The sequence below is a fragment of the Gymnogyps californianus genome, chromosome 7 (genome assembly GCF_018139145.2).
Source record: "Gymnogyps californianus isolate 813 chromosome 7, ASM1813914v2, whole genome shotgun sequence".
NCBI classification, from domain to species: domain Eukaryota; kingdom Metazoa; phylum Chordata; class Aves; order Accipitriformes; family Cathartidae; genus Gymnogyps; species Gymnogyps californianus.
The window spans coordinates 21,678,553-21,705,734 of NC_059477.1; the positions used below are offsets into that span (position 1 = coordinate 21,678,553).

The window sequence follows — 27,182 nt, forward strand, 5'->3', positions numbered from 1 at the left end:
AACACTTATGCTGTAAATCATCAGATAAACATAGAATCACAGAAATACTCTCAGAAAGTCATAATTTGGTCCATTCTGCATATATAATTCAAAAGGGGTTAGCAAACTTTTCACTCCTAGAGGTTTCCTACCTTCTCCATCCTGCAACCATTTACCAGTGTTCTGTGAATGACAAGAGTCTAGCAAGTGTATGTGGAAGTTACAGTGGTTTACCATATTTAAAGTGTACAGGAATATTATACAGATCTGGTGAAATCTTAAAGGCACTGAAACAAATAACAAACATTTCCATGGATAATAGTAAAATCAAAATACGGGGGATGTTACAATTTTGTTTCCAGAAATCACATAGGGACTTTGGTACAGTGCAGACTCAGTGTTAAAAGTAAGTTTGCATTAAAAATGCATCATTCTAAAAGCAAGCATTTCTTTTCTCTGTAGCAAACCTGTTGACTTCTAATTTAATTCAGTGCTTCCCTGATTTTGAATAATAAACAAGTCTATCACCACTGAATTTTTGGGGTTAGAAGAAAGTGTGTACTGAGGTAACATGTTTTACAGGATTTTGCAATATTTGACCAGTTTTTATTCCTAGCTCCACTCAATGCAGAATGTGACTCATTAAGGTCAATGAGGCTTTATATGGTCATGAGAAATGTAACACTGATGGTTTAGAGACAATGTATACCAGGTGTGCCAACAGGGACCTTATGCAAATTTGCACTGTGAGATTGAAAAGGCAGAACCAACCTCACCGGGATCACTGTTACAGGAATAGCATTGGTATCGCCATGAGCGTATGATCCGAGTAACATCATCTGGCTACTGTGGAGTAGGTACTGCTTATAGGAAAAGTGTATCCTGCTTCCTAATGCAGTACAAAGAACTTTAATGCAGAACGTAAATGGGTAGAGAAGAAAAAAGACAATCCTTAAATGAAACTTGTACAAAACTTCTCAACACATTCCTGTGTGCTTATGAGGCACTTCAAGCATGACAGTATTTAGCACCATTAGACTCTCAAGTTGTTTATCTTTCAACCCATGGTACAGTATATGCCACATTACGTAAAAGGTGTATACAGCTGGGGACATGTGGTGAGGACACACCTGTGTATACCACATCATGTCATGTGAAGTGCCAGGGGCCTGGGCACTCAATATAGCAAGAAGCGTTCCATCCAGTGGGACTTTCAGTGCAGGTCCCCACTAGAAAGCACAGGTCCCTTAGCTGCTGTGCAGTGCACGGTCACTATGTGGCCCCACAAGCCAGGCACACCTGGTTGCCTGATCAGGTTAATAACCTGTGTCTGAAACCTGGGATTCCAGCCTGAGAAAGGGGCCATGCTGCTTCACAGCAAACACATAAGACAGACACATGATGGCATGGGGTGTGAGACAAGGCCAATATAGATGAAGTGCCTAAGACTTGACAGGTCTACAGTGTTTACAGGGGCTGCAGATTACATTTTCCTACTTTAAGTAAAAGAATATGTATATTTATATACACAAACCAGATGGTTGTATACTTGGCTGAAGAAACATTGTGTGAATGAGTTACAATTAAGTCCTCTCCTCACCATCTGTTTTTTAACCCAATAAAATACCTCCGGGTTTGCAACACTGAAATAATCTGTTCTACATGAAAACAGAAGACAGTAAAGAGTAACATTAGACAGAGCTTTATCTTTTGTTTACTTCCCACCTGATAAACCCTGAATGGTTCTGTTCCCTGCCTTTGATTGTTTTGTCCTCATATTTCCTGCTAAGAGTTTACAAAACAGCATTATTGAACAGGCAGATAAGAAGCACACCTATTTGTTTAATAACATCAAGGGAGAAAAAGTGCTGGCTCATCCATTTTGTTGTTCAGTTGCTCAAAAGGATCAAAATACCAATTAACTTGCTGACTTAGAAAATCTTTGATATCCTTACATTTACTGACATTTTGAAACTCTTGTTCATACTTGCCTAATGTCTTTTTGATTATGAACAAAGAAGTGCCAACCTGTTTAGCATGTGACCTGTTTTCTCAAACATTTTTATATATTCAACTACTTAGTTCCTAAAAACACTTGACTAGTCATGGCTGTAAGTTGAAGAAAAATGTTTCTTGTTCCACTGATAGCTTTTTTAAGCATTGTTTTGGTTTTTTTTTCAAGAGCAAAACAGAGTAGAATTTGTTTAAAATAAAGCATGAACTGCACAAAGGAGCAAGAACACCCCCTCTCCCGCCCCCCATTCATATTCTGAACTCAGGAAGTCTTCTATGCTGTTGGGCAAATTGCTAAATCTCCCCCCCACTTCCCTTGTCGTGTTGGCTTTCTTTCCTGAAAGAATCACGTCAAGTTGGACTAAAACCTTGGGGAGTATCTGACAAGATGTTAAACGCAACTTGCCCTTATCTGCAGGAATGGAAAGCTACAGTCAGCACTGCTTTTATTACCATTACTTTTCAAGGTTGTACTCAAATCCAGTGCACTTTTGAATGAAAAGAATCTACTGATAAGAGGAGGCCTAATTTCCTCTCAATTTACACTAATTTCAGTGGAGCTAATCTTAGTTCACTTATGTGTAAACTGGATAAAAGTTAAGGTTAATAATTCTGTCTTCAGCTTCTTCAGGATGTTGCAAAGATGCGTTAGTGATCACAAAAATTAATCTCTTTGTTAAACCTGCTTTAGAATGGTGTGACCTTACTAAAATTAGTCATGTAACCCAAAAAAAAGTTGGGGGAGATCATGTCTGAAAATTAAATTGCTTTGATGGACAAATGAACACAGTAGTTATCCTTCCTGGGATATATATCTCTAGTGTTTTCCTATTACATATCATTTGGCATACTAATATATTAATAATAAAAAAATTTCATAATTTTTCAGAATGAATTGATTAAGCTATGGTTTATCGTTCAACATCTCTCAATGCAAGGACCACAGATTTCCAAGCCCAAATGACTGATTTATACACGTAAATTTACCCAATCTCTGGGTTTCAGAAAGGCCTGTGAAACTGTTTGTCTCTTCTTTCTCAAAACCATAATCAGCTCCTTCCCTCTAGCATCATATGAATGACTTGCTTGCAGTAGATTCATTAACTCTATATTGTCTGGATGAGCAACCTCCAGTTCAGAAAACATCACTAAATGCTTGATTTAGCCATTCACTACTTGTTCCTACTGTTGAGTAGTTGATTGCTTAATGGTACTGCTTCTGCTCCATTATTGAATTATCAATCCTGCAGACTGGAAAACAGTAAATACTACACAAAAGCATATTTTAAATCTAGAGGAAACCATAACGATCATGTAAACATATTGTCATCATAAAGACAATAGCATTTCCTGAATCAAATGTATAACTTTTTTACATTGAGAATAGTATTAAAGCCAGTAATAGTAGCCATGACAAGGGTTCAGGTGAACAGAGATCTGGTTATAATTCATGATATCTCCAAGATAAATGACTATGAGGCTATGAAGTTATTACGAGGAATATTTCTAAATCTAAAGCTTTTATATTAGTTCATTCTTAAGCATGTGCACATTCTTCATATGATGGGTGAAGGTCACTGACCTTCCAAATCCTTGTATTATCCGAGCATGATGCGTAATTTCCACTTGTTGCCTTTACTGAGGGAACCATGGGGACAGGCTTTCTACTGAATACTAAGTGCTCACTGCTGGTCTCACATAGCCTTTTCTCCATTAGAGCTCAGATATCTCTTGTTGTCTTTATCTCTGATAGTCGCTGCTCTCATTAGAGAATCAGACCATACAAGTTCAAACCAATGTTTGTAGAATTTTCTGTGCTTAAATGTAGAATATATTTTTTTGAATGGAGTTTTAAAACAACAGCCATGTTACAGAAGTCTTACCTTTTCACAAACTCTTCAAAGAGGATGCGATGAGAATACCCTTTTTGACGTATTTTGACAGTTTCCAGAATTCCAGTGTATCGCAGCTGCAGTAGAACTCTCTCATGAGAAAACGTCAGTGCTTCTCGATCATCATTAGGTTTAATGCAGCGGATGAAGTGAGGCTGTCCAACAACCATTTTGGATAAAAGATCCATGAGGGAATACTAGTGAGGAAAATAAAAAAGATGCACACATTTGACAAAAAACTGCAATGGAACTACTTAAGCAGGAGATACGTATTTGTAAACAGTATGTAATGCTTGATTATATTTTCATCTGTAATGTTAATCTGCATTGACGTTTTATTAATTTTTAAGCTTTTGGCTAAAACCCAGAACCTATTAAAAGTTTTCAATTGTAAAAAAATATTATTATTGTAGTTCTTGTTTCTTACTTCTTACACCTTTCTCTTCGTCTCTTCTTATACCACATTTCTGTAGTTGAAGAAGGCCCTTATTAAAAAAAAAAATTAATTGAAGAATGTCCTAACTATAATTCTACTGTAGGCACATTTGACCAATCAAATATCCCCAACAGAAGAACAAGCTTTACTGTGAAACAAACAATCACAGAAATTCATGGGGAAAGGCTTGCAAGAAGTCATCAGTTCAGTCCTCTGCCAAAAGAGAACACTAGATGTATCTGTACCATTTCAGGCATACCTCTGTTTAATCCATTTTTCAGAATCACTGAGGATATAGACTGCACAATCTCCCTGGACAACATACTGAAGTGCTACATTATCATGACTATTCATAATGTTCCTAACATCTAACCTAAATCTTCCTGCTGAAATGTAAGCCCATTACTTCTTTTCCTATCCACCTGGGACATGGAAAACAATTTATTCCATTGCATTTTACTCTAAAATGAAAAAAGTGTGATCAGATCATATATATCTGCTTTTCCAATGACCCCTCTGAATACTGATACTTCTGCTCCATCCTCACCTCATTAACTCACTGTACGATAAGTATTTGTTGCAAATACACTCAATCTCAAAATCACGTACAATTCCAAGCTGACTGTGGTCACTTTGCTGTAGGCTGCATCCATATTATGGTGTACTTTCACACTCACTCCCCCACTCCACTTTTTTTTTTCTTTACAGTTCCTACACAGCTTACATCTGCATAGTTCTTTGCAAGAGCACTCTAAATCCACACTTGTATTACTAGACAAGTCCAGTGTGTGTCCTCCACACTGGGGCAACATCTCAGTACACATCAGCTTCCTCTATGCCTTTCCTTACGCTATTTTGCACAACAAAGAAAACAGGTATTCCTACATGGCATGAAGGTTTGACCCACACTGGCTAGCACAGCACTATGAACTTCCCCATTCTGCGTGGTACAAGTGCAGCCCAAGGACCAACTGCTCAAAACTTTTCCACTCTGGAATGACCACAAGAAAAAAACATTAACCAACAGCCTTGGATTTGCATGTGGGTTTCCTGACTCCTAACCTTCCAGTTCCAACATTCTCAATGCTTTTTCCTTAGCTGTTTGATTTAAACACACGTGCAGAATATACATTACCCCAGACAGGATTACTACTGATACAATGGCAATCCGTATGATTTATAACAGTACTTCCAAAAGATGGATTGTTTTTACTCATTAGCACAAATGACAAATCTTAATCTTTAAAAATAGGTATGCCTGAGCTTGTGAAAAAATATGAAGGCTTTAGTAATGACAGCTACTTTATTTGCACAAAATCAGTTTTCTGTTCACAAAGAGGCCTGTTCTAGACCTCCAGTATTTTAGATGGAAATAGTCTAGACTCTAGATTCTGTTATCAATGTACTCGGCAAAATTATAGAAGTACAAGTAGGAGAAAACAAAAAATAAAAGGAACAAAAGAAAACTTATGAGTCTACAACAGCCTCACAACAGAATAAAAAAATTCTATTATTGTCTTTGATCTCACAATCTCACAAATATTTTAGATATATCTATTGTTCTTATCACCAAAATGTTTGTTTACAATTTAACTTTTGTACCCTAAAATAGGAAGCCATAGTTTGCCTCTTCATGTTAGTTGTTTCCTCAGGGTGTCGCATAACCTCCATCGTGTCAACCTGGAAGACAAAACTCAGACGTTACAGCTGTTCCAGAAACACTGCAGACCCACCCCACCTCGCCCATGAAAGCTGGGTGCAGTTTTTGTTATGGTCATTCCTTCAGGTGTGAGTACTTCAGAGTACTTTATCAGAGGTAGGAAGGCCAGCTTCTAACAAATGCATGACACGCACTGATTTCAGAGAGAGCTGTAAGTGTTCCGAATGATTTCACACTTCTATTATGATAGTATAACACTCAGCCAATGAAGCAGCTGTCAAGATGCAATACCTTATGAACCGATTTCTAAAAAGCATTGCTCTTATCACCACTACAATGAACTCCATCAGGTCTTCTTTTCTATATAAGAAGAGTTATCATTTTTGTAATGACCAGGAAGTAAATTGAGCTGCCTCATTTTGCTCACATATGGAAAAAATGTTGTTGTTGGATAACAAGTGGCAAACAAAGTAGGTAATCTCAGAATGTATGTCTTTTCCTTTCTGCTGTTGTGGTTACTATTAATTACTTTAAATTGCCATTTTGATGCCAAGAATTTCAGCACTCTTACTCTGCTGAACTGCTATAGCTTCAAATACCGCTTTTTCAGCATTTCAGAAGTTATTTTTAGAGGATATACATGGACAGCAAACATATTGCTCCTTGTATATTTTAGTTATATTGTCAGTACAGCTGTTCTTATCAAAATGAAACCAGAATTTATGAATGAGTATAACCATGGTTACCAATCACAAGCAGATTGTGTTGCTGTATTATAGCTCAACAAAATTAAAGAAAATCAACCAGCATCCTGTTTGCATGGAGCATTAACAACATTTTAGCATTCACTTGCTTTGTGTCAGTTTACCATCTGCTCTGACCAGGTGGCATTTGTATAAACCAGATAATGCTGTTGTCAGCACCTGTGCTACACTTCCTGGACTTTGCTCCATACGATCGTTTCCAACACTCACTGACTTAAGACCACTCTTCTGAACACTAAAAGTAATTGCTGAAAGATTACAGTTCTCAATAAAGTAACTGTGTCTCTTACCTTCAGGAGATATTTAGGAGACTGCATGCAAAATATAAAGGAAATGAAGCACTAAGTAGTAATAGATCAAGAAAATGCATTTTGTGTTGGGGAAGAAATCAAAAGAAAACTTGTGAAGACAAGATTCAGAATACAGATGGCGCAAAGGGAGACAGATTTCCATAAGGGTAACCATAAAAATTTCAGTATGTTTTTGTAATCTGTGATGTTCTAGCCCAGAGTGGTGTACATGCATTAGTACGCAACTCAAACTAACACGAGGGGAAAAAAAAAAAAAGATGCAGTTTGATTTCAGTTTTAAGGATGCTAACAGAAAACTCTGTAATATATCCCAGCAAAAATGCCTTATCAGCACAGATAACATCAAACATCTTAAGAGGTCACCTGACAAAGTAAACATCAATGACCTAATCGGAACAGCAGGGATGTCCATGGGGAAGGATATGGGAATGTTTCAAAACTATCTTGGCAAGACAACTGCTTTTTGAGAATTGATATCTAAATCTCTAGTAAAGGTTAGGTACAAGACAAAAGCCATACCAGTGAATATTGACAGTAAGTTCAGAATAACTGGTAACATTTAATGTTAAAAGACAGACAATTTAATCATAAAGAACACCAAGTCAAGAACAAAAGCAAATAGTTTGAGCACTGCACTGAAGCCCAAATGCCCATGAATTCGAGCTTCTAAATTGGATTCTTGTCTGTCTAGAAAAGCAGAGACTCTTAGTGATATTGTTGTTGGAGATTCAGCATTCACGGTCTCTCAGTCATATCTGGAATATCTGCTGGCTCTACCTTTTGGGCAGCAGGATACTGTAAGCATCTCCTTTTCACAGCTGCTTATTTTCACCAAACCTGTAGAATCTTACAATCTTTGAGACTGCCACTCTGTCAAATATGGTTTACTACAGCCTGCTGGGTTCAAAAGGGTTTTGTTTTGTTTTGGGTTTTTTTGGGGGGAAGGGAGTGAACACACGGAAAGACAGATGGTCAGAAACACTCACAGAGGAGATGTAACACACTTTTTCTCAGAAAATCAGGGTAAAACCAGTATCATGAGATTCCTTTTTCTACGGATGGAGTTGTAAATTCAGTTCTGTGCAATCTGTAAGGACTAGGATCAATTTCCAAATCTTTTTGACAAGAAACATTCAATGTTTCCATTAGAAAAATTCTGATAGACCCTGAAGCTAGGGAGATTTTCCTATAAGAATTTTTAGAAGTTTTGTCTCTGGTTAATTTATAACATTCTGTGTCTATGAAGCCATGCAGTTTTATGGTAGGGCAATAATGGCATGTACAACAGGCAATAGGCTTTATCACCACTGGCATGGTAGAAAATTATAGAATATAAGAAGAATGTAATGATAAAATCTTGTGTTCTAAATCACTAGCTACTCTTTTTAAACTAAAATGAAGAATATTTCAACTGTTAAGTCACATTTTTACATGACAGTAGTAGTGACATACAATATACATTTATACAATTACAACTGAAATGGAAAACAAAAACAAAACCTACAAAAGACAAACTGTTGTGTCACTAAAAAAAATTGCTTATAATAGTTTTGAAACAATATTAAAAGAATGATTTGTGACATCATGTCACCTTATGAAGTCACTGGAAATTATTACTTTCACATATTGACCACACTTGCTGCTGGCATGGTATGAAATACTGTAAAACCAAAAAATACGTTAAGCAAAAAAGCTCATAAATAATAAATGAAAATTTCCAAACTTCCAAACCAAATTATGTTTGGATTTTTTTTAACAAATTGTAAAATAGTAATTTAAAATCTTTTTCGTGAAGTTATTTTAATTAGAAGTTTTATGAAATTATAAGAAGGAACTTTTTTCAGCTAAAAACTATTTCAATTAACATTTTCTGAATAGTGTTGCACTTATGCATGTCTTCTAGCTCCTTCTTTAAAAATTTGAAGGGTGAGTAAAAACCACTTCAACACTACTTAGTAACTGACTGTGTTTATTAAAGCTCTAAAAGAGAACGGCTCTATTCCATTCCAGCTGTATCAATAAAATAAATGCTTAGAAAGCTTATGCTGAATATAGCTGGATGTGGAAGACAATGTGTGTATAATACAAGAGAATTGGAAAGGCCATTATCTGTCCTTCAGCACTGAAAGTGTTTATACCAGAGAGGAAATAAAACTCTGAAATCCACATCTGTATTTGCAGGTACAGCGAAGGATATAGATGTCTGGGTGACACGAATTACTGTATCAACATTTGAGCATGAGCTCCTAATAACAGGAGAGAATGAGAAGAAATAGAAAACCCAGAATATAAAATCCTGTAGACTTTTGAACAGTTGCTGTTACCACATTTGTTTTTAAAAATTATTATTGTTTGCTTTGGAGGCAAACCCCCCCCCCCCCCCCAAACCCTTAACTAAACTAACTCTAACAGTACTACTTAGGAAGCAGGGAGGGGGTGTACGTGCTATCAGCTTGAGGCACAAGAGTTTTTCTCACAAATTAAGTGTACTCAGTTGGCAACACATCCTATTAACTGCCATAAAATTATCCCATCCTTTTGCAATTGTGCCACATACTTCTATGGCAAAATTCAGCAGTGTTTAAATCCCACAGTTCTTCTTTTTAAAGAACAACGGTTTTGCTGAGTCGTTCTTTTCTGGTCATCTGTCAGTCACAAATGTCCCCTGGTTTTTCACTTGCAAGTTGAATAAAAAAGGAACAGATTATTTTTTTATTTTGCCTTTCATACTGTTAAATACACTATTCAAATTTTACCTAATTAAATCTCTTTCTAGGCCAAAATTGCCAGAGGAAAACCTTAACCCCATTGAAATAAAGAGGAATATCGCTATCACTATCAATGTAACTGAGATTTCACTCCAAAAGTTTAAAGATTAATCAGTAGTAAATTGATTCTTCACTGGATTCTACAATAGAGTCCTCACTAAAACTGGAAACAGTGCTCCCAGCTGAGGTGCATGGTTTCTGATATTAAGGCAGACTCTATTTGGGAAGAACCTCGCTATATACCTACACCAGCTAAGCATCATGTCCATAGTCGCGCTGTAACATTTTATGAACAATTGCCTGTCTTCAAAGGGAACACTACTAACCTTGATACGCCCAGCACTAAGCTGTGGAGGCAAAGACCTAGATGCAGCTGTCACTCTGGCTCTTGCTTGTGCCAAGTTACCTGTTCAAAAAGAAAGAAATACATACTGCAAAAACTGTTCAAGAAGCTTAGCAGGGAAAAATTTCTATGGTGGAAAATCAGTTTGTACAATAGTACTAAAAATAGCAGACACCACCACACTTCTTCCACACCCTGCTCATTACCAATTGTGCCTGCAGAGCATTCAGCATGAGCATGACAGAGTGCAGTGTTGATTTAAAAGGGAGGAAAAAGTCAGTGATAAGGTGGTATGTCACTGACCTTAGCTACTGAGCTGATGAAAACAACGACAGCACAAAGGCATACAGCTCAATCACTAGTAATCAATTTCTCTGTGACTCATTGAGAGATTTAAAAGAGAAGACGACAGCAGAAACAATCTTGTTTCTATGAAATCATGTGGATCCTGAAGTGTTTAGACAGCATCTTAAGCTCACAATCTAATGAAAGAGATGAGAAAATGATAAGATGCTATCTTTTTTTGACCTTTTGACATATAGGCCTGCTTAATCCCCAATCTTATTGTCCCTTGGGGTTTTTAAAGACTGACTCAATTCCTCAGGCAAAAACATATTGTGGTGTCAACTGAAAGACGAGTGCCTTTTTTAAATGTACAGTATGACGTGTCCTAAACTTTTTCCTCTGTACTTGCAGAAAGCCAAAGTCATCACGAAATAGCTTTTCAAAATAAAGGCTCAGAGAAGAGAGAGGAAGTGATACAGGACTGTGCATATGCAAGACACTCTGTATATTTCAAAGTTTTAGCAAGTCTAGCACAAGATGTCCAAATGTTTTCTCTGGCTATATCTTCAGAGGCTAAACTGTGATTAATAGCATTGAAAGAACCCTTTGAAGCAGGATTGGTGACATCAAAGCCCTAATCCATGGGTGGCAGGATTTTTATAATGAGTGGGAAGCATTTTAACACATTTCAAAGGATTTACAGCATGAATAAACAATAGGCCTCTGCAGATGTACCACACACCTTTCAGAACCAGAACACATAAATAAGTGTCCATTTTAATTTAAATGTAAATAAAGTGTTAACACTTCTTTCAGATGCTAAGTGACTTGTTTGCATCAACTCCACCGTTTAGCTGTTTGCTTTACAGAAAGCCAGTAACTCTAAACAGTCTTCAGAGTTTTGCTAAACTATATATTACATAACCGGTAAGGAGGCAGGATGGGAAAAACGAAAACCAAGAACACTTAACAGCTGGTAATTATTCCATAAGGGAGCAGAGCAAACCCAGTGCCCACATAACACTGAAAGGAACTTTTGCTCTCACTTTCCTCCGAATAAGAAAAATACCAATCCCCTGAAAACGATCTGAGGGCTAGCACTCAAACACAGCAATGACATTCTTTGGAGTGACTCAAACATTCTGTATGCATTTTAAAAAGTATTTCTCTTTTAAGCTGCTGGCATTGGAATTGATACAATGCTGCAAAACTGGCACATCATTTCCAGATCTAACAGCGTGTTACCTGACAGTCTAAATCACAGTGCAGAACACAAGGTATGTCCACATTTTTGGAAAGGCTATACTGCGTAGGTTAATGAGAACTGCAACTCTGTTTTGAAAATCTTGTATATCTACATACACAGATGGTACGTATGGTATATACATCTCTCAGGTTAAAATGAGGACTTTAATGAGCAAGTAGTTGGTGAATTTATTTTTCTCTTAGCTGTAATTTTGATATTTTTGTATGTTAGAAATTACTCTTTTGTGCCTTTTTTGGCTAAAGTAGACAACCTGGAAAGGTGGTTTTTGGCTAGGCTTCAGATTAGCAAGTCTAAAGCTTGAAAGCCTTGCATTGGAGAACTGATGACACAACATGGGATACAAGAAGGGAGTTGGGAGAACAAACAAATTTGGATCAGATTGTTTAAAATGACTAAAATTTTGTTGCATTTTATAACGTTACAAAACTCTAATAACCAAATAAAATTTAGAATGATAAGATAGTTGCTCAAGGTTCACCACACTCACTTCTGGCATTAGGTTTCTAGAATTCTTAATTAATATCCCTGAGCTTTCCCTTAGTTCCTCACGCAAAACTAAAACTAAACATAACATTTCTGATCTGGCAAACCAAGCAAATAAATAAACCTTTTTATTAATCAAAAATCTTTAATGACTTCACAAACCAAAAAAAACCCTCCAAAGTGGTCAGTTCCTACTTAAAAAAAGAAAAGCTTTACATACTATGATTTTGTTCATTAGTTACTTCCTTCTAGGAATGGATTCTTAGCAGTTCTTACTTCATGTGTCAAGTGAATTCCTACATAATTACTAACTACTGAATTGTAGCATTGGATGAAATCCATAGAAAAAATGTTATTAGGATTTTCTTTTCCAGGTCAAACACAAAATGATGCTTCATTAAAAGTTTGTGAATCTCAAGTAGTTCATGTTCAAGAAGATAACTACCTACCTTTAACATGTCTAAGCTGTTAAAACTAATAAATAGAACAAATGTGGTTTGACAATTAGTCTACATAACAAGAAATGTTTCACCCAGAGTTAGCATGGTGTTTATAGTCAGTAAACATTTGGTACCTGTCCCTGCATTCGATTTTCATTTACAAGGTCATTTATTACTTCACACACCAAAAATAATTAAATGTTATTCCACTTTGTGAAGAACATCAATATTTGAAGAACAAACGTTTTTAGATAATAACATAGCCAGTTAAAACTGCCATGGGTTCCGTGAAAGGTTAAACCGGTTAAAGGTTAAAAGACTGCACCATGCTTTTCAGAAGTCTAGCTTCACACCTATTATATGGTCAACACTTTAGAGAAAATACAAGTGACATCCATGTAGACTTAAATAAAATACTACCTATATTAAATCGATTTAAAACCTTCTCAAAATTTTCTTAGATTTTTTTGGAAAAGGCATTCATGAGGGAGGGGAGAGAAATTAATGGTTAAAATTAGGATTAATCTTTTAAACATATACAGGTTTAATTTTATTCACATGCATTTCCTTTTCAGCTCAATGGGACTGCTCATCTGAAAAATTAAAGGCTCCTACCTATGTGTCTGCCAGATGAGAGACTAAGGTCTCTGGGATTCATTTGTGTCAGTGGGGGAGTCAGTGAGCCCCAATGTTTCTCTTTTTTCCCTCTGTTCAATACAGTTAGGAATGTCATTAATACTTTGAGAAGTTTCAGTCAGTACAGTTTGTGAAATGCTCTGAGAGCTTCCAACAGAAAGAGAAGTAGCAGCACAAAAATCTATGCACTCACTGGCTAAGCTCACTGTGCCAAGGCTCAGCAAAATTCCTTTTGTCTTGATGCTGTATAGGAGATCTCACATCTCTGCAAACACATTCTTCACTGATGCCTCATTTCAGCTAGGTGAGAAAGACCATATCAAAGTGCCGTATCTCTTCTATTATGCAAAGCCAAGCAGGAGAAGTTTTGAAAGTATTTCAAGCATTTACACAGCACAGAAAGAAGAAATGGGTTTTCTTTTTTCAGGTTGGACTTTGGAAGTGCTCTCTAGATCTCAGAAAGGACTACTCAGCATTCCTGGCTTCTCACTTGCATCCCTGGCACTTACTCACTGTGTGATCTGGCTGAATTAATGATTTGTCCAGCCATTCACTGTCCATACTAATTAGGAAAAGTACACTCTCTGGCTGGATGTTCTGGTGTTACTTACGGTTTGTCAGTGCTTCATTATTTTTAGGTGATGGGTTCTATAAGTAGTATCAAGCAAATATTAGTAATATTGGCACTGTATTTATAACCTCATTTTGGTTATGTCTGCAATAGATCACTCCTCCCAAAGTAAGAGCATGCCAGGTAAGAATTACATTAAGCTTTGATACAACATTTAGTTTGTGAAGTGCAAATGACTTACACAGAAAGACCCTAATGACAATGTCACCTTACTGTACAAGCTGTACCAGGGATATTACTATTATATAGAGGGCACAGTACAAGCTCCTTCCTTATCCTGATATATTTTAGTAATTTCTTTCATGCTTCTGGTTCAGATAAAGAGGGGTTACTTGAAACACCATGTAGATACATTATAATGTGGTCAGAAATGCTACAATGCATTCATATTTCATTGACACTACTTCTAATCACAGCTAAGCACTTGCACTCCAGAAGAGGTAAAGAGTCAGACAATGTCTTTGACATACACAGATTCTTCTCTGTCTTTCCTTTCAATACATTTTATCTAGCCTAAGGAAGTCAACTGCTTATCTCCATAATGCATTTTCATCTTCTGCTACTGTAAGACTAGGCTTTTCTTAGCTCGACTATAAATGAATACATGTACTTTTTTATTGGGTACTAATTTGAATCTGGTCACTGACTATCAAAGCTCTATTCTTTTCAGTCACTGAAGTCATTTAAGCTGATCTTGTGCAATAAAAAGCTAAGAATCCAATTTTCTCATATACTACACGTTTTACACAAGAATATATTTATAAAAATACTGTCTGTAGAATACAACTATCAATACAGACACACTTCCACTGCTGCTTATTCTGAAAAGAGAATCACTTTACTTCCTATTCAGAGTAAGTAAATAAAAAATGAGAAAGAGTATTTCTAAAATCAGATCCATATTACAAAACAGAATCTGATAACCATGAAAACTTAGTAATAGTGAGGCCCACCTGGGAATAACCTTATTATGAGTAATTACTTCAGGAGCAAAAAGATGCACTTTTTGGCCCAGATTATTTGAAATGAAAAATCCATGCCATAGTGAACTGACAAATTCTAATCCTGAGTCTCAATTAGACTAAAGGTTTCTTTAGTCTTCTTAGCATGAAATAGACACAGATCATATTTACAGATACTTAAAAGCTTTACATTGTTAGACGGGGATTGGAGAACCTGAGTGTAAATTCAGTGCTGCTATGCCTTCTACTACATACATTGCAGACACTTCAGTGGTCACTTCCCACATTAGTAAGGCACACACTGGCAAACACACAGCAAGTTTACAGCAACAAATAAAATCTGCTTGTAAGCATCATCGCTGCTATGTTTAAATATTGTTTTAACACAGTAGGTTAGTCGACTTCTTGTAGAATGCAAGGGAAGAAAGATATTGACAGCAGCTGAGATGAAATGAAGGTCAAACTGCCTACTATATTCCAAGATACATAAACGTATGATGTCAGTAAGAAAGGTCTTAACTTTTACCCTTACCTAGTAAAGAACAACAGCTTATGGTATATAATTAGTTAGTGGTAGTGCCCAAGATATTTTTAAAACACAACCTTGAATATTAATAGCTACTTTAAGCAACATGCCCAATTTTCCAGCTAAAGTGAATCAGACATGTGTAGCCATCTACTCAATTGGGAGTGTGTTCACTGAAATGCAGACATTTCCTGAAATATTACAGGCACATATGTGATCATACGATACACAAGCAAACCTTATGTGATTCTCAGAACATCATAGTCCCACAACATGACCAAACTTACAGACAGCAGGCAAAGCGTATATGCTATAGCCTGATCACGTGATAGGCAGGTTCCCAGGCACAGGACAAGGGAGGGTCACGTGGTTCTGGAAGAGACGGTGGCAGAGGGGGAGTGGATTGCCTGCTGGACAAACTCTTTATCTGGCCACAGCCAGGTGGGCATAGGCTGGGCACCTCTGTCCAAACACAGGACTAATGATAGGAGTGGCACACTAAGTACAGCCGAGAGCTAACTATCTGAAGCTGCAACTAGACAAAACGAAAAAACTTCCATCCACATCTTTGGTAGTGTACAATTTGATGCTGTTGTATGTAATCAACTCAGGACAACAAACCTTGAAATCTCTGGGGAACAGCAGACAGTACAGAACGCTGCAGTCTGTGTCGTCGGCAAAGTACCTCACCATCAACACGAGGTTTTCTGTTGCCCCAGCAGATTGCCCTGGTTCCTGTACCACATCTGTAACTGAGATTAGACGAAAACTACAGAGGTGTATTTTCTGTGAAGACTTCATTATTGAGGAATTCTCCATTAATTTTCAGCATTAGCCAAAACCCCCTTATTCTAATTACCTCTATTCAGGACAGACAAGAAGTTTATTTCTTCTGCCAGAGGTATGTGGAAGAATACTTCTAAAAACATACACAGGTTGAAAATATGGTTACCACACATGCTGATTCACCTCTGGCCTCCCTCATTGTTTTATGTAATTGACATCTTTTCTCTTGCATGTTATGTAAGATTCCCCCCCCCCAAATCATATATCCTTTATCTAGAAAAGTAAAAGTTTGATTATGAAGAACATGGTAGTTATCTCAGTATTTTATCTATGCTCCCTGAGCAATACGAACCAACAGCAAGCATTCTGGTAGCTCACACCTCTGCATCTTGTCTCTGACAATCTCAGGACTGTTCTCAAACGCTAATTAAGCTTCACGGTACTCAGTTTAACCTAAGGCCAAAATAATTTTCTACAAGAACAGTGAATAAACAGGAAACCCAGGAGAAGTCAAGAACTGTGATTTCCAGCCCACTGTTTGTATTTCCACAGTATGTTCCCTCTCCATACAATGTATAAAACATTTTATGGTATATATTCCGTCACTTAGGACCTACTGCTGAAGCTGCTCCATACATACACAGTCTGATCAAAATCCTACTAAAGCCAGTGAAGATTCCCAATGAATTCAGTGGTAAAAATTCAGGTATAAAGATGTCACTCAAAACACATGGAATAAAATGAAGGAACGTTTTCTCTGACCTCACTATGGTTATCAGTCTTCTCCGTGGTTAAGACCCTAAGCTAGACAGGATAAAAACCATGTCAAAACCAGGTTTTGACACTTCAAGAGAAGAGCTGTCTTTTAAAAGTCTTAATTTAGGTTGAAACATGGTTATAGAACTTTATGAAAGTCCCAGGCCTTGCCATTTTTGAAATCTAAGCATTAATGATGTCGACTACTAATTTAATCAAGTCTCAAAGGTTTCTCAGCTGAACATTTGCTCCTCGGGATCTCAGCACTTCCATGTATTATCACAGATAGCAAAAAATCAGTTATTTTTGTGGCAATTCAAAACATTATTCTCATTTATATTTGTATCTCCACACTTAATGAAACAAATACCCACTCATACAAACACCGACAAACGCATTTTCTGTCTTTGACACACACTGTGACCTGCTGTCCAGGCAGTTCAGTTATAAGCTCTCCTACATCAAGCCAAGTCAGGTTGGAATAAGTAAGACAAAGTCAAATAATAAGAGAAAAGATAATGCTGGTTTAGTAAAGTACTGACCTTTACAGTTTGTTGTAGGGTGAAGGAATAAAGAAAATGGATAAAAGTACAAAATCATAGTAAGTCAGCACACTCAGAGTACAAAATACTCTGAAACAAATACACAAAATCCAGCACAGACACAGAGGTTTGTTTTCCACCAACTAAATCCACCTCTTAGATACATTAACCCCTATGTCAATTATTTTGAAAGAGTGGGAAATATAAGCACGTTCTCTGTAAAGGACACAACAAAAAACATTATGGATAGTCAAACCAGCAAGGTTATCTGAATATTCAACAAATTTATCTGCTCTGCAAACTCACTAGTAAATTTAAAAATAATTGCTCTTCTAGGATTTGATCTTGAGAGCTACTGAATGCTTCCAATGATGTACCAAGCATCTTTGACACAGTTTGACCTTACAGCACATAGTGCCTGTAGAAACTGCCTAGTAAACTACTCATTAAAACAACTACTGTATAATGTTCTCCGAATATTTCTCTATTTAAATTCTGTATATGCTGCACAGTGAGATCCCACAGTCTGCTAGTTAATATTAAAAAAAGTAACATCTTCTGTGTAATACACCTTATGCTTCCTCAGTATCAACACATTTTGAAATTAATTAGCATACAATCATAGAATCATAGAATGGTTTGGGTTGGAAGGGACCTTAAAGACCATCTAGTTCCAACCCCCCTGCCATGGGCAGGGACACCTTCCACTAGACCAGGTTGCTCAAAGCCCCATCCAACCTGGCCTTGAATGCTTCCCAGGAGGGGGCATCCACAGCCTCTCTGGGCAACCTGTTCCACTGCCTCACCACTCTCACAGTGAAGAACTTCTTCCTTACATCTAATCTAAATCTACCCTCTTTCAGTTTAAAGCCATTACTCCTTGTCCTATCACTACATGCCCTTGTAAAAAGTCCCTCTCTGGCTTTCTTATAGGCCCCCTTTAGGTACGAGAAGGCTGCTATAAGGTCTCCCCAGAGCCTTCTCTTCTCCAGGCTGAACAACCCCAACTCTCTCAGCCTGTCTTCACAGGAGAGGTGCTCCAGCCCTCTGGTCATCTTCATGGCCCTCCTCTGGACTCGCTCCAACAGGTCCATGTCCTTCTTACGTTGGGGGCCTCAGAGCTGAATGCAATCCTCCAAGTGGGGTCTCACGAGAGCGGAGCAGAGGGGGAGAATCACCTCCCTCAACCTGCTGGTCACGCTTCTTTTGATGCAGCCCAGGATACGGTTGGCCTTCTGGGCTGCAAGCGCACATTGCCGGGTCATGTTGAGCTTCTCATCAAGCAACACCCTGAAGTCCTTCTCCCCAGGGCTGCTCTCAATCCACTCACAAAGTGTTAAGATTAATTATTGTTCACTACTGTCAGATAATGTTCCTTATAGAATTGAGAAGTTAGGCTAGAAACATGAACATTTAAAAGATATCTCCTCTCTTCTGGGAGAAAGGTAAAGACAAATTATTCTCAAGATTTGTTCTACAGAGAATGGCCTATTATGAATCAAACCAGTAAGCTCATCAAGATCTGTTCTTAAACTTGCCCACTTGTACTTTTTTTAGGGTTCAATTTGCAAGCACTTGGAGACAAAAAAAAATCTATGCCCTTTGCCCATTTTCAGTACAATGTAATCTGTGAATTCTCATATTAAAAACAGCGGACTTCTGCTTGGGCAACACCCTTTACCAAACATAAACGTGATAAATCTAACTTGACCCTTCTCAGCTGTTGTGCTTACTGCCATGTGCAATTCCAGAGATTCACTGACACTCTTTATTTATAGGGAGTTATTCTCAACAGTAAATAATTGTTATGTCTTATATAAAGCTTTAGCAGGACTGAGACCTTAACTTTGATCTGATAGGTGGTTCTGTTTCTAGATGAATTCCATTTTTAGGGCTATTTTAGGGCATGTTTTGGATCCTACTGCTAGCAAGTCTTGTGAGTATCTGTGTACTGCATTTGTCCTATGACACAAAACCTTAGGATATGAAGAAAAAGAAACACTGAACTGTACAATGCTCAACTGAAAAACTAAATAAAAAGTAATCCAACACTCTACCTCTCAAACTCAGCTAAGCTACACTTAATTTAGTTTACTGATGTCCCACATCTGCAACCCAGTAAAGTTCACAATTGTTATGTTGCACAGCTGTGGTTTAAAGCCTCTCTTTGCACACAACACATTGGCAGCAAAGCAAAACCAATTAACTTTTATATGCTTTTAACATATGGACCAGTTAGAAGTAGGAAAGCCTCTGTGTCCCAAGTGAAAATATATAGCTTCCATTAACTTGACCCAAATTCTTACAAAACATAAATTCTGATTCATCTTTAAGTAGAGAGATTATAATTAAAATGGCTTTGTTTCCGATTCATTTGACTTAGAGTGCCTGCAGTTATCTCTTAGAGGTGAAAATACTAACACAAAAGTACCATTATAAAAAGATTTTATTGTAGGATAAATTAGTAAAATTAAGACGTATTTGAGTCTTTTGCTCTATTGTGATGTATGGAATTAAGAGAAAAAATCTGCTAAGCCCAAATGGAAACATGCTATATTTCAGTGCATAAGTATGACACACACCAAGCCAAGAGACCTGCCACTACTTATCGCTAGAGGAAGGGCTTGTGCTCAATAGGAGTGCACAGTCACAAACATGACAGGTGAAATCATGGTTCCACTGAAAACAATGGCAAAGCATCTACGATTTCAAGTGGCCAAGATTTCACTTTATGCCCAGTAGTATCTGTGCACAGGACTGAAATGCAAGAAAATCCATTTGTTTCCCTCAGTTTCTGACTCTTCATGAGGAATCAGCTGCTATCAAAGTTACAGACAAATTAATATTGAGATAGTACTCTTGTCACCAAGGGGTGGTGAAAAGCAGTTCTTTAAAGTGATTTTGCAAAAGGCCCTAGTTCTTGTGTTCTTTAGTGTGCATAAAGAAAGCCTGAAACATTTTTTTCACATTCTCTCTCAGCACATGGTCAGTTAGTTGTTTGTTTTGGTTTTTTTAATATGAGACATACATTGTTTATAATTACTTTTTGTCTGAGGGCTGTAAGCAAGGCTGGAGACCAAGGCACAAAGAACACAGACTAAAAATCAATACTAAGGAGGGGAAATGACCTTTAGGCAGGCTAATTATAATTAATTTGTTTTTGAAAAAATCTATTTTTCTCCTATTTTGGACAAAAAAATTCCCTTGTTAAAACATCACTATCCTAACTCTTCAGTGAAGGCTGTGAAAACTTTCATCCCAGTTCTCTTTGACAGATTATGCTCAAATATCTAGGCACCATGAACAAGGAATGTTTATTAGCAATGGATGATACATTGATACTGTATCACTCTGAATGTGTGAGCAATACCCAATGTTACCAAAATTATTAGACATGACTTTGCTGTAGTGGTAATGGTACTTAGCTCTGTATTTATTCTACACAGCCAAGCCCAGCCCCTACAGATCCTCAGAGCTAGGACAGGGATGTTTCCCAGCATCTCTGCTCTGGTGGTGGGAGGATTTCCCCTTCCCTCCCTCCAGGTGGCAACTCTCCCCACTCTCTCCAGCAAGGACCTAAGGGAGAGCAGAGCAACCCTGAGAAAAGCTCTTCTGTGAGTCATAGAAGGGGAAATGGTCTGCAGAGATTGTGTTTCAAGAGTAGAGTCACGTTGTGCTGGAGCTTTTCTGAGAAGATGAAGCCCCTCTGGCACACCTCCCTATCCCGCCAGCATGATCTGGTCAGCTGGGGAACATAAGGTAAGAGAGAGGAAAAGTGGAAGAGGGAGCTGCAGTCTCAAAAAGCCCCAGTGGTGCTTTGCCCGAGCAGTCCAATGGTACCACCACTTAAAGGTGATGCTGCAAAAATTCTTGAATATCAGGACAGTGAGTCAAATGGTCTGACTCCTCACTGATACCACTAGTGAATGTACCAAGGCTCTCCTTAATTCTTCCAATTAAAGCCCTCTTCTCTTACGAGGGGACTCTTATTTTCTAGATCACATGACTCCTTTTCTCTCTGATGCTTTAGCTGCAACAGTGATAAACTAGAACTAGAGACAAACAGGAATGCATTATATCTGAATGGGAACATGCATATTCAACTGGAGTAGTGGCAACTTTTTTTTTTTAACGCTCTACTTCTATCTTGTATTTGGAGTAAATTCTATTTTAATTTCAGAATATACAGAATTCTCAGCACAAGAAGCTGTGTCTGTAGAAAAAAGTGACAAATACGGAAGCAATTGGGAGAATTGGTAGGTTAAACCAGAATATGTTCATTCAGTTTTGAGGTTAAAGGTCCCTAGAAAGTGCAGATTCCAAAACGTGCCAAGTGTACCTAAGTTTCCACTGAAAGATGACAAAACATGCTGTACACACTACAAAATTAGTGCCAGAATGTTTAAGTTCTGGTGTCTCATATCAGTAATTGTGCCCTCTCTTAACCATAAATTACTATTACAAATGTATATTTAATGTCCTGCTGTTAATTTCTGGCCCTTTAAACTACACAGTCTGCTACTGTGAAATAGAAGCATTTGTTAAGAGGGGATAAGTATATTGGATAAATTACAGGGATTAACATGATCTTAAATTAGTGAAAGAATTTAGTCTTTTTAATATTTATTTTCTTGCTGCTGCTCAGTTTTTGACAGCAGGAGACATGACAGTTATATAAATATACTTCAAACAGAGGATCTGTGGGAAAGGCATCTTTTTGTTCTTACTGGTATTTAAGAATTACATTTTCAGTAATTGTCAGACCCATGTTACCAGCCTCAAATTCCCTCTTGCTTCTGGGATAGCACCACCTAGTGACTATTACATATATTGGAGATTGCTGCTTGGCAAAAACCACCTACGCTGCAAATTCCAGAGCTAGCTGCAAGCAGATGTGAGAATGTGTTGTCACTCATCTTCAAACAAAACACCAGAGATACTGGCAGAAGGCTCATTTCAAGTCAGGGTTACCTGGACAGATGCAGTATGGCTTCCATGTAAATTATGAACTTTCGCATCAGTCAGTAATCTACAAAAAACTGGTGAAAATTGTATCAAGGTTATCAATCTCAATCTGTATTTTTTCTGGTTTGCTTTAGGAATGAAGCACATGTTGAGTGGAGGGAAGAGGGCTAAGAGGCAAGCACAGAGTATGATGGGACATTTACACAGTCACTACTCTCTTGTTTACAAAAGCTTCTTTGTAGAAAGTTAAGAGAATAGCATTCTCTTTCTTCACTGAGCAGAGATGAAGCAGCATTGCCAGCGATACCTTCTGTTCTCAGCCAAACCTTTCATTTATCTTGCAAGCTGCCAAAATTAAACCTGGCAACAATCTGATTTTAGAACATAGAGGCCCCAACATAGGATATGAGTGCCAATTATATTAGACAGCTGGAAAAAATAGAGCAAAATCACAAAGACTTTTAAAAAATAAGAATTACATAAGGGTTTTAAGCTATTCTTATAACACCATGCACAGGAGCATATGCACAATAATTTTTTTAACAGGATGTCCTGCACCAACTTGACAGAAATACTGACAACACTCAACTTGCTGTGTGCTCTTCACTGAAAGGTATATGTTCTATAAGGGGAGGCAGAAAGCATGCAATTCATGTAAACAGGAAACAAGGAAGGAATGTACAAGACAAAACAAAAAAGTGGAAATACACCAACATGGTAACTATACACTACTGCAATGAGAAGTACGTTCTTACTGAACCTTTTATGCATCTTGGGCAAAATACCCAAGTTCAGTGCTGCTCCCACTGAAAATATCTCTAAAAAGCCTGAGGAAGATCAGCTTGAATGAAAGCATCAGCATTCTGATTTAAAAATAGCAATAAAATCAAAAGTATAATATTTACAATAATTACGACTGATAACTGAGAAAAAGCACCTCATCTGTTGCATTCTGACAATAGCTCCAAGGCATAAAATGGCTAGTAAAGAGGGGCGTGGAGGCACATTTGACCAGATGTGAGCTTTCTTTTTTGCTTTGCTTGATCCATCCAGCATGAGTAAAAGAATCTCTTTTACCAGTTTAACACAGACTCAAATGTCAGAAGTAGACACAAAGATTCTTTGTTCCCCACTTGGGCACAAACAGATCCTACTCCATCTTAAACTATATCCCCCTCCACCTAAGCTTGTCATAGCTGAAAGGAGAAGCAGATTCCTCATTGGATCCTCACCTCTCAGGGACCTCTAAAAGCATAATTCAAACAGGGGTAATCCAGAGCCTTCTAATTACAGGAAAAGAACAGAGACATTGTAACAGGAATCTGTCCTATGTAAAACATAAACAAATATTTTGCTATCCATTTTGCATGTGCAAAGAAGGCTCCAATATACATTTTTCTCCAGATGTTCTTTTTCTACATAGAAATCTCAGGAGAGGTTAAAGGCATCAGCAGAGGCTATGACTGGGCTACTGAGGGTCCAGAAATCCCAGACAGAGCTGCTGCACAGGCACAGAATTGCATCTACAGCCCACATACAATAACCCTACACAGCACTACCTAATGCACGTACACTTATTTCTACCTAAAAATACAACAACCTCATTTGCATATGTCATATCAGATCATAAGAATTTTGCAATCTAATACAATCCATCGTATTTAGATTATTCCTTGGTATTAGTATTACATCTTTTTCTTACCCATTATGAAAAAGATACTTTAAAAGTGTAGAAAGTATTGAGAGATGCGTACATTTGTTGGCTTGTTTGCATGTATACTGCAGAACTATCATTTGTATAGGTTACTGGTATTCTGGCATCTATCCATGGAGCAATCGAACTTCATCTTGCTGTTTTATTTAGCTATAGATCTGCGCACTTTCATGTAAGTCAGTGTCAACAAGCTTTAAATCACCTGAATTAATTAATTCTACCAGATTAGTATGTGGTTTTTATATTTTGTAAGAAACTTTATGTATTGCATCAATGCATCTAAATAGATGGATATTACCTCCAAAACAACTTGATCTACATTACATGATTTATGAACTGTAAGACATGGTACACAAGAATCTATCAACTGAGAACTGATCTTAGTAAAGGACTAAGAATGAAGAAACTCCCATATTCTCATCCTGCTCTGAGGATGAGTTCTTGCCCTACACGTCAGATAATCTCCCTTTCTCTGGAGTGAGGGATGAATCATGCTGCCTGGGTTTTTTAGAAGAATTCATGTCCACATATTAAAAAAAAAAAAGATCATAAAATTTTAGATATCTAGCAAACTTTATACAGCAGAGCTGAAAAAGAATTAAAAAAAAAGCGTCCAGAAACTAATTTAGAGTTTTAGAGGAGTAGGTAGCTGAAGAGGTTGCAACGTTAGCAAAGCTGTGCAGAAAATACCTGTTTTTGTTAACGGGCTAGAGAACAGCTGCTGAAGAAGTTTGTTCTCTGAAGTTCGCAACACCACCACTATGTCAGCAGGAAGAGTGTCTCTGTTCTTCTCAAGGAATGCACAGGCATCATATAATACCTAGCATGGGAAACAGAATCAGAAAAGTTGCCAAAAAGGGTTACCCAAAAACTACTATGTTCTTTAAAACGTGAACAGTCAAGATGACCAAGTAGACCAGTTAGTTTGGCTCTGACAAGCCAATGAATTATCTGCAAAGGACTTAAATGTGTACAGCTATAGCAGTGTCTTCAGAATGTGAACTGGCTATAAACAGCACCCATATTCATAGTATGTCACTGCACATCAAATTGGGTTAAACGGCTTAAATCATGTTGTATTATGCTTTGTCACGTCAAACTACAGTATGCATGATGCAATATAACAGAGATACCTCATTAAAGCTTAAGTTGACAGTTTACATGTGAAATAAGAAATGGTTCTCAGGTGGTCATCATCTATTTGTTGTCTGCACCAACCTTGTGATCTATAACTAGACCTGTTGGAGGAACAGGAGTAAGTTGCACATCTAGGTACATTAAAATAGGCTTCTCACTGCTTCGAAAATGATAATAGGAAAACAAAACATTCATCTATTTCAATTATTTTAATTGTTTTTATTAGAAATTAATGCCTGGCTATTTGTATTCATATAAGAATCAGTTAATTTTGCTTAACTTTTTTTTTTTCCTCAAATGGCAGTAATTTTTTAGACCTGTTTTATTATCTTCAGCAATACTCCTCTCTAGCCTAATTCCACTGGAGTCCATTAGTTTACACAGAAACTGAATGTTCTGCAATAGAAAACTGGCCAGTAGTGTTTTTATGACTTGGCCATTTGGGTACAAAGAATTTACTAAACCTGTGTGAAATTTTAGTTATTCTTAACAAGCCAGAAAGCTGGACAAAGTTTACTAGAACATATCTTAAAATTTTGGAGTCTTATAATGAGACAGAGACGAGACTTCATTGATAACTATATAAAACATGGCTATTTCGTTTTGATTTTGTTTATAAACAAAGATTTGGACCTGAAATCACAAGCAAAGCTCATGTTATGTGAAACAATTGGACCGTTATTCCCCATATAAAATTATGTGAACTGCTGAGAACAAAAGAAGTTAGCTTCTACAGAGTACAAGAAAACATCTGTGCTAGCTAGCTCCAGTCTTTCCAATGCTCTCTATAGGATTTTAACTTCTATTACAGATGCTGTTTTATATTGCATTTTATCTGTATACTTATATACACTCACACACAGAACTACTGTGGCATTCACACAATGTTAACAATCACGGAGTCCGTTGAAATGATTGTAGTAATGGTGTTTCTGGTGCCAGATTTCTTTCAGAATAAAAGGTGGTTACTGTCTACACGATTTGTGAAAGAGCCCTAAGGATAGGTTCTAAAATAGACTACTACCCATGAAAATTTTATTGAAGATTCTAGGTTTCTGTAAACTTTATCATTTTGTCTCTTAAAATGAGAAAAAATAATCATAAAGCAGAAATTTTGGATAAAACAAATAATGACCATACCACTGTTATTTGAACTAAATAAAAATCACATGACCTTACCTTTCCAGCATAGTGCTGAATACCAAATGACAGTTCTACTCCTTTTGGTCTCCAAAAGTATTTGCATCGTAAGTTATCTTCAAATTTATCTAGACATTGAGAAGAAACATTGATATAAGTGACTTAGAGTGACTAAGTAAAATCTTCACCGTAATTAGGGACAGTTTGCTGCTCAAGAAGCCAGAACTACTACACATATATTATCAGATTGCTCAGAAATAGCTGTGTGCCAGCTTCTCTGTGCTTTCTTCCAAGCTGCCACTTCTGAATGGAACTAGCCCAGTAAGACTGTCTTTCAAATCCCACTGTTTGTGGATAGTTTTGTGCATGGAAAACTATCAAATCAGAGGGGCCAATGAGAAGGTGTGACGACTTCTCATATTTTGCTATGAATTTGCTTATATGTATATATAGGGTTTGGGGTGGGTTTATTTCAACTATGTACATTCAAAGCTGTGCCTATATCTCGCTTGCTTAAATGCCTATTATTTGTATTTTCCCAATCTTCCTTCCCCCATTCATTTAGCTTTGTGCATCATGTTTTAAGTATATGTTAATATCTTCAGGCTGGGACCATCTCTCATTTACCTTTGGACTTCTACAGAAAAAGAAGCTTCCACCTAAAACCTCTTCTAAAGAGGTTTTCTGTTTCCCGTGACTACCTCTAAAGAGCTGACACTTTCTAAGAAAAATGTCTTTTATGCCCT

General features: G+C 37.3%; 1 protein-coding gene across 1 annotated transcript in view; it reads right to left on the bottom strand.

Annotated features, from left to right (window-relative positions):
* The window catches only part of MYO3B (myosin IIIB), a 206,403-nt gene that overhangs the window by 68,670 nt on the left and 110,551 nt on the right, over positions 1-27,182 (bottom strand). The window contains exons 22-27 of the mRNA XM_050899969.1: positions 26,476-26,564; positions 24,850-24,979; positions 10,150-10,229; positions 7,035-7,055; positions 5,923-6,000; positions 3,876-4,081 (exon numbers count right to left, since the gene is read on the bottom strand). Coding sequence (XP_050755926.1) covers positions 3,876-4,081; positions 5,923-6,000; positions 7,035-7,055; positions 10,150-10,229; positions 24,850-24,979; positions 26,476-26,564 — 604 coding nt within the window. The remainder of the gene's footprint in view (positions 1-3,875; positions 4,082-5,922; positions 6,001-7,034; positions 7,056-10,149; positions 10,230-24,849; positions 24,980-26,475; positions 26,565-27,182) is intronic.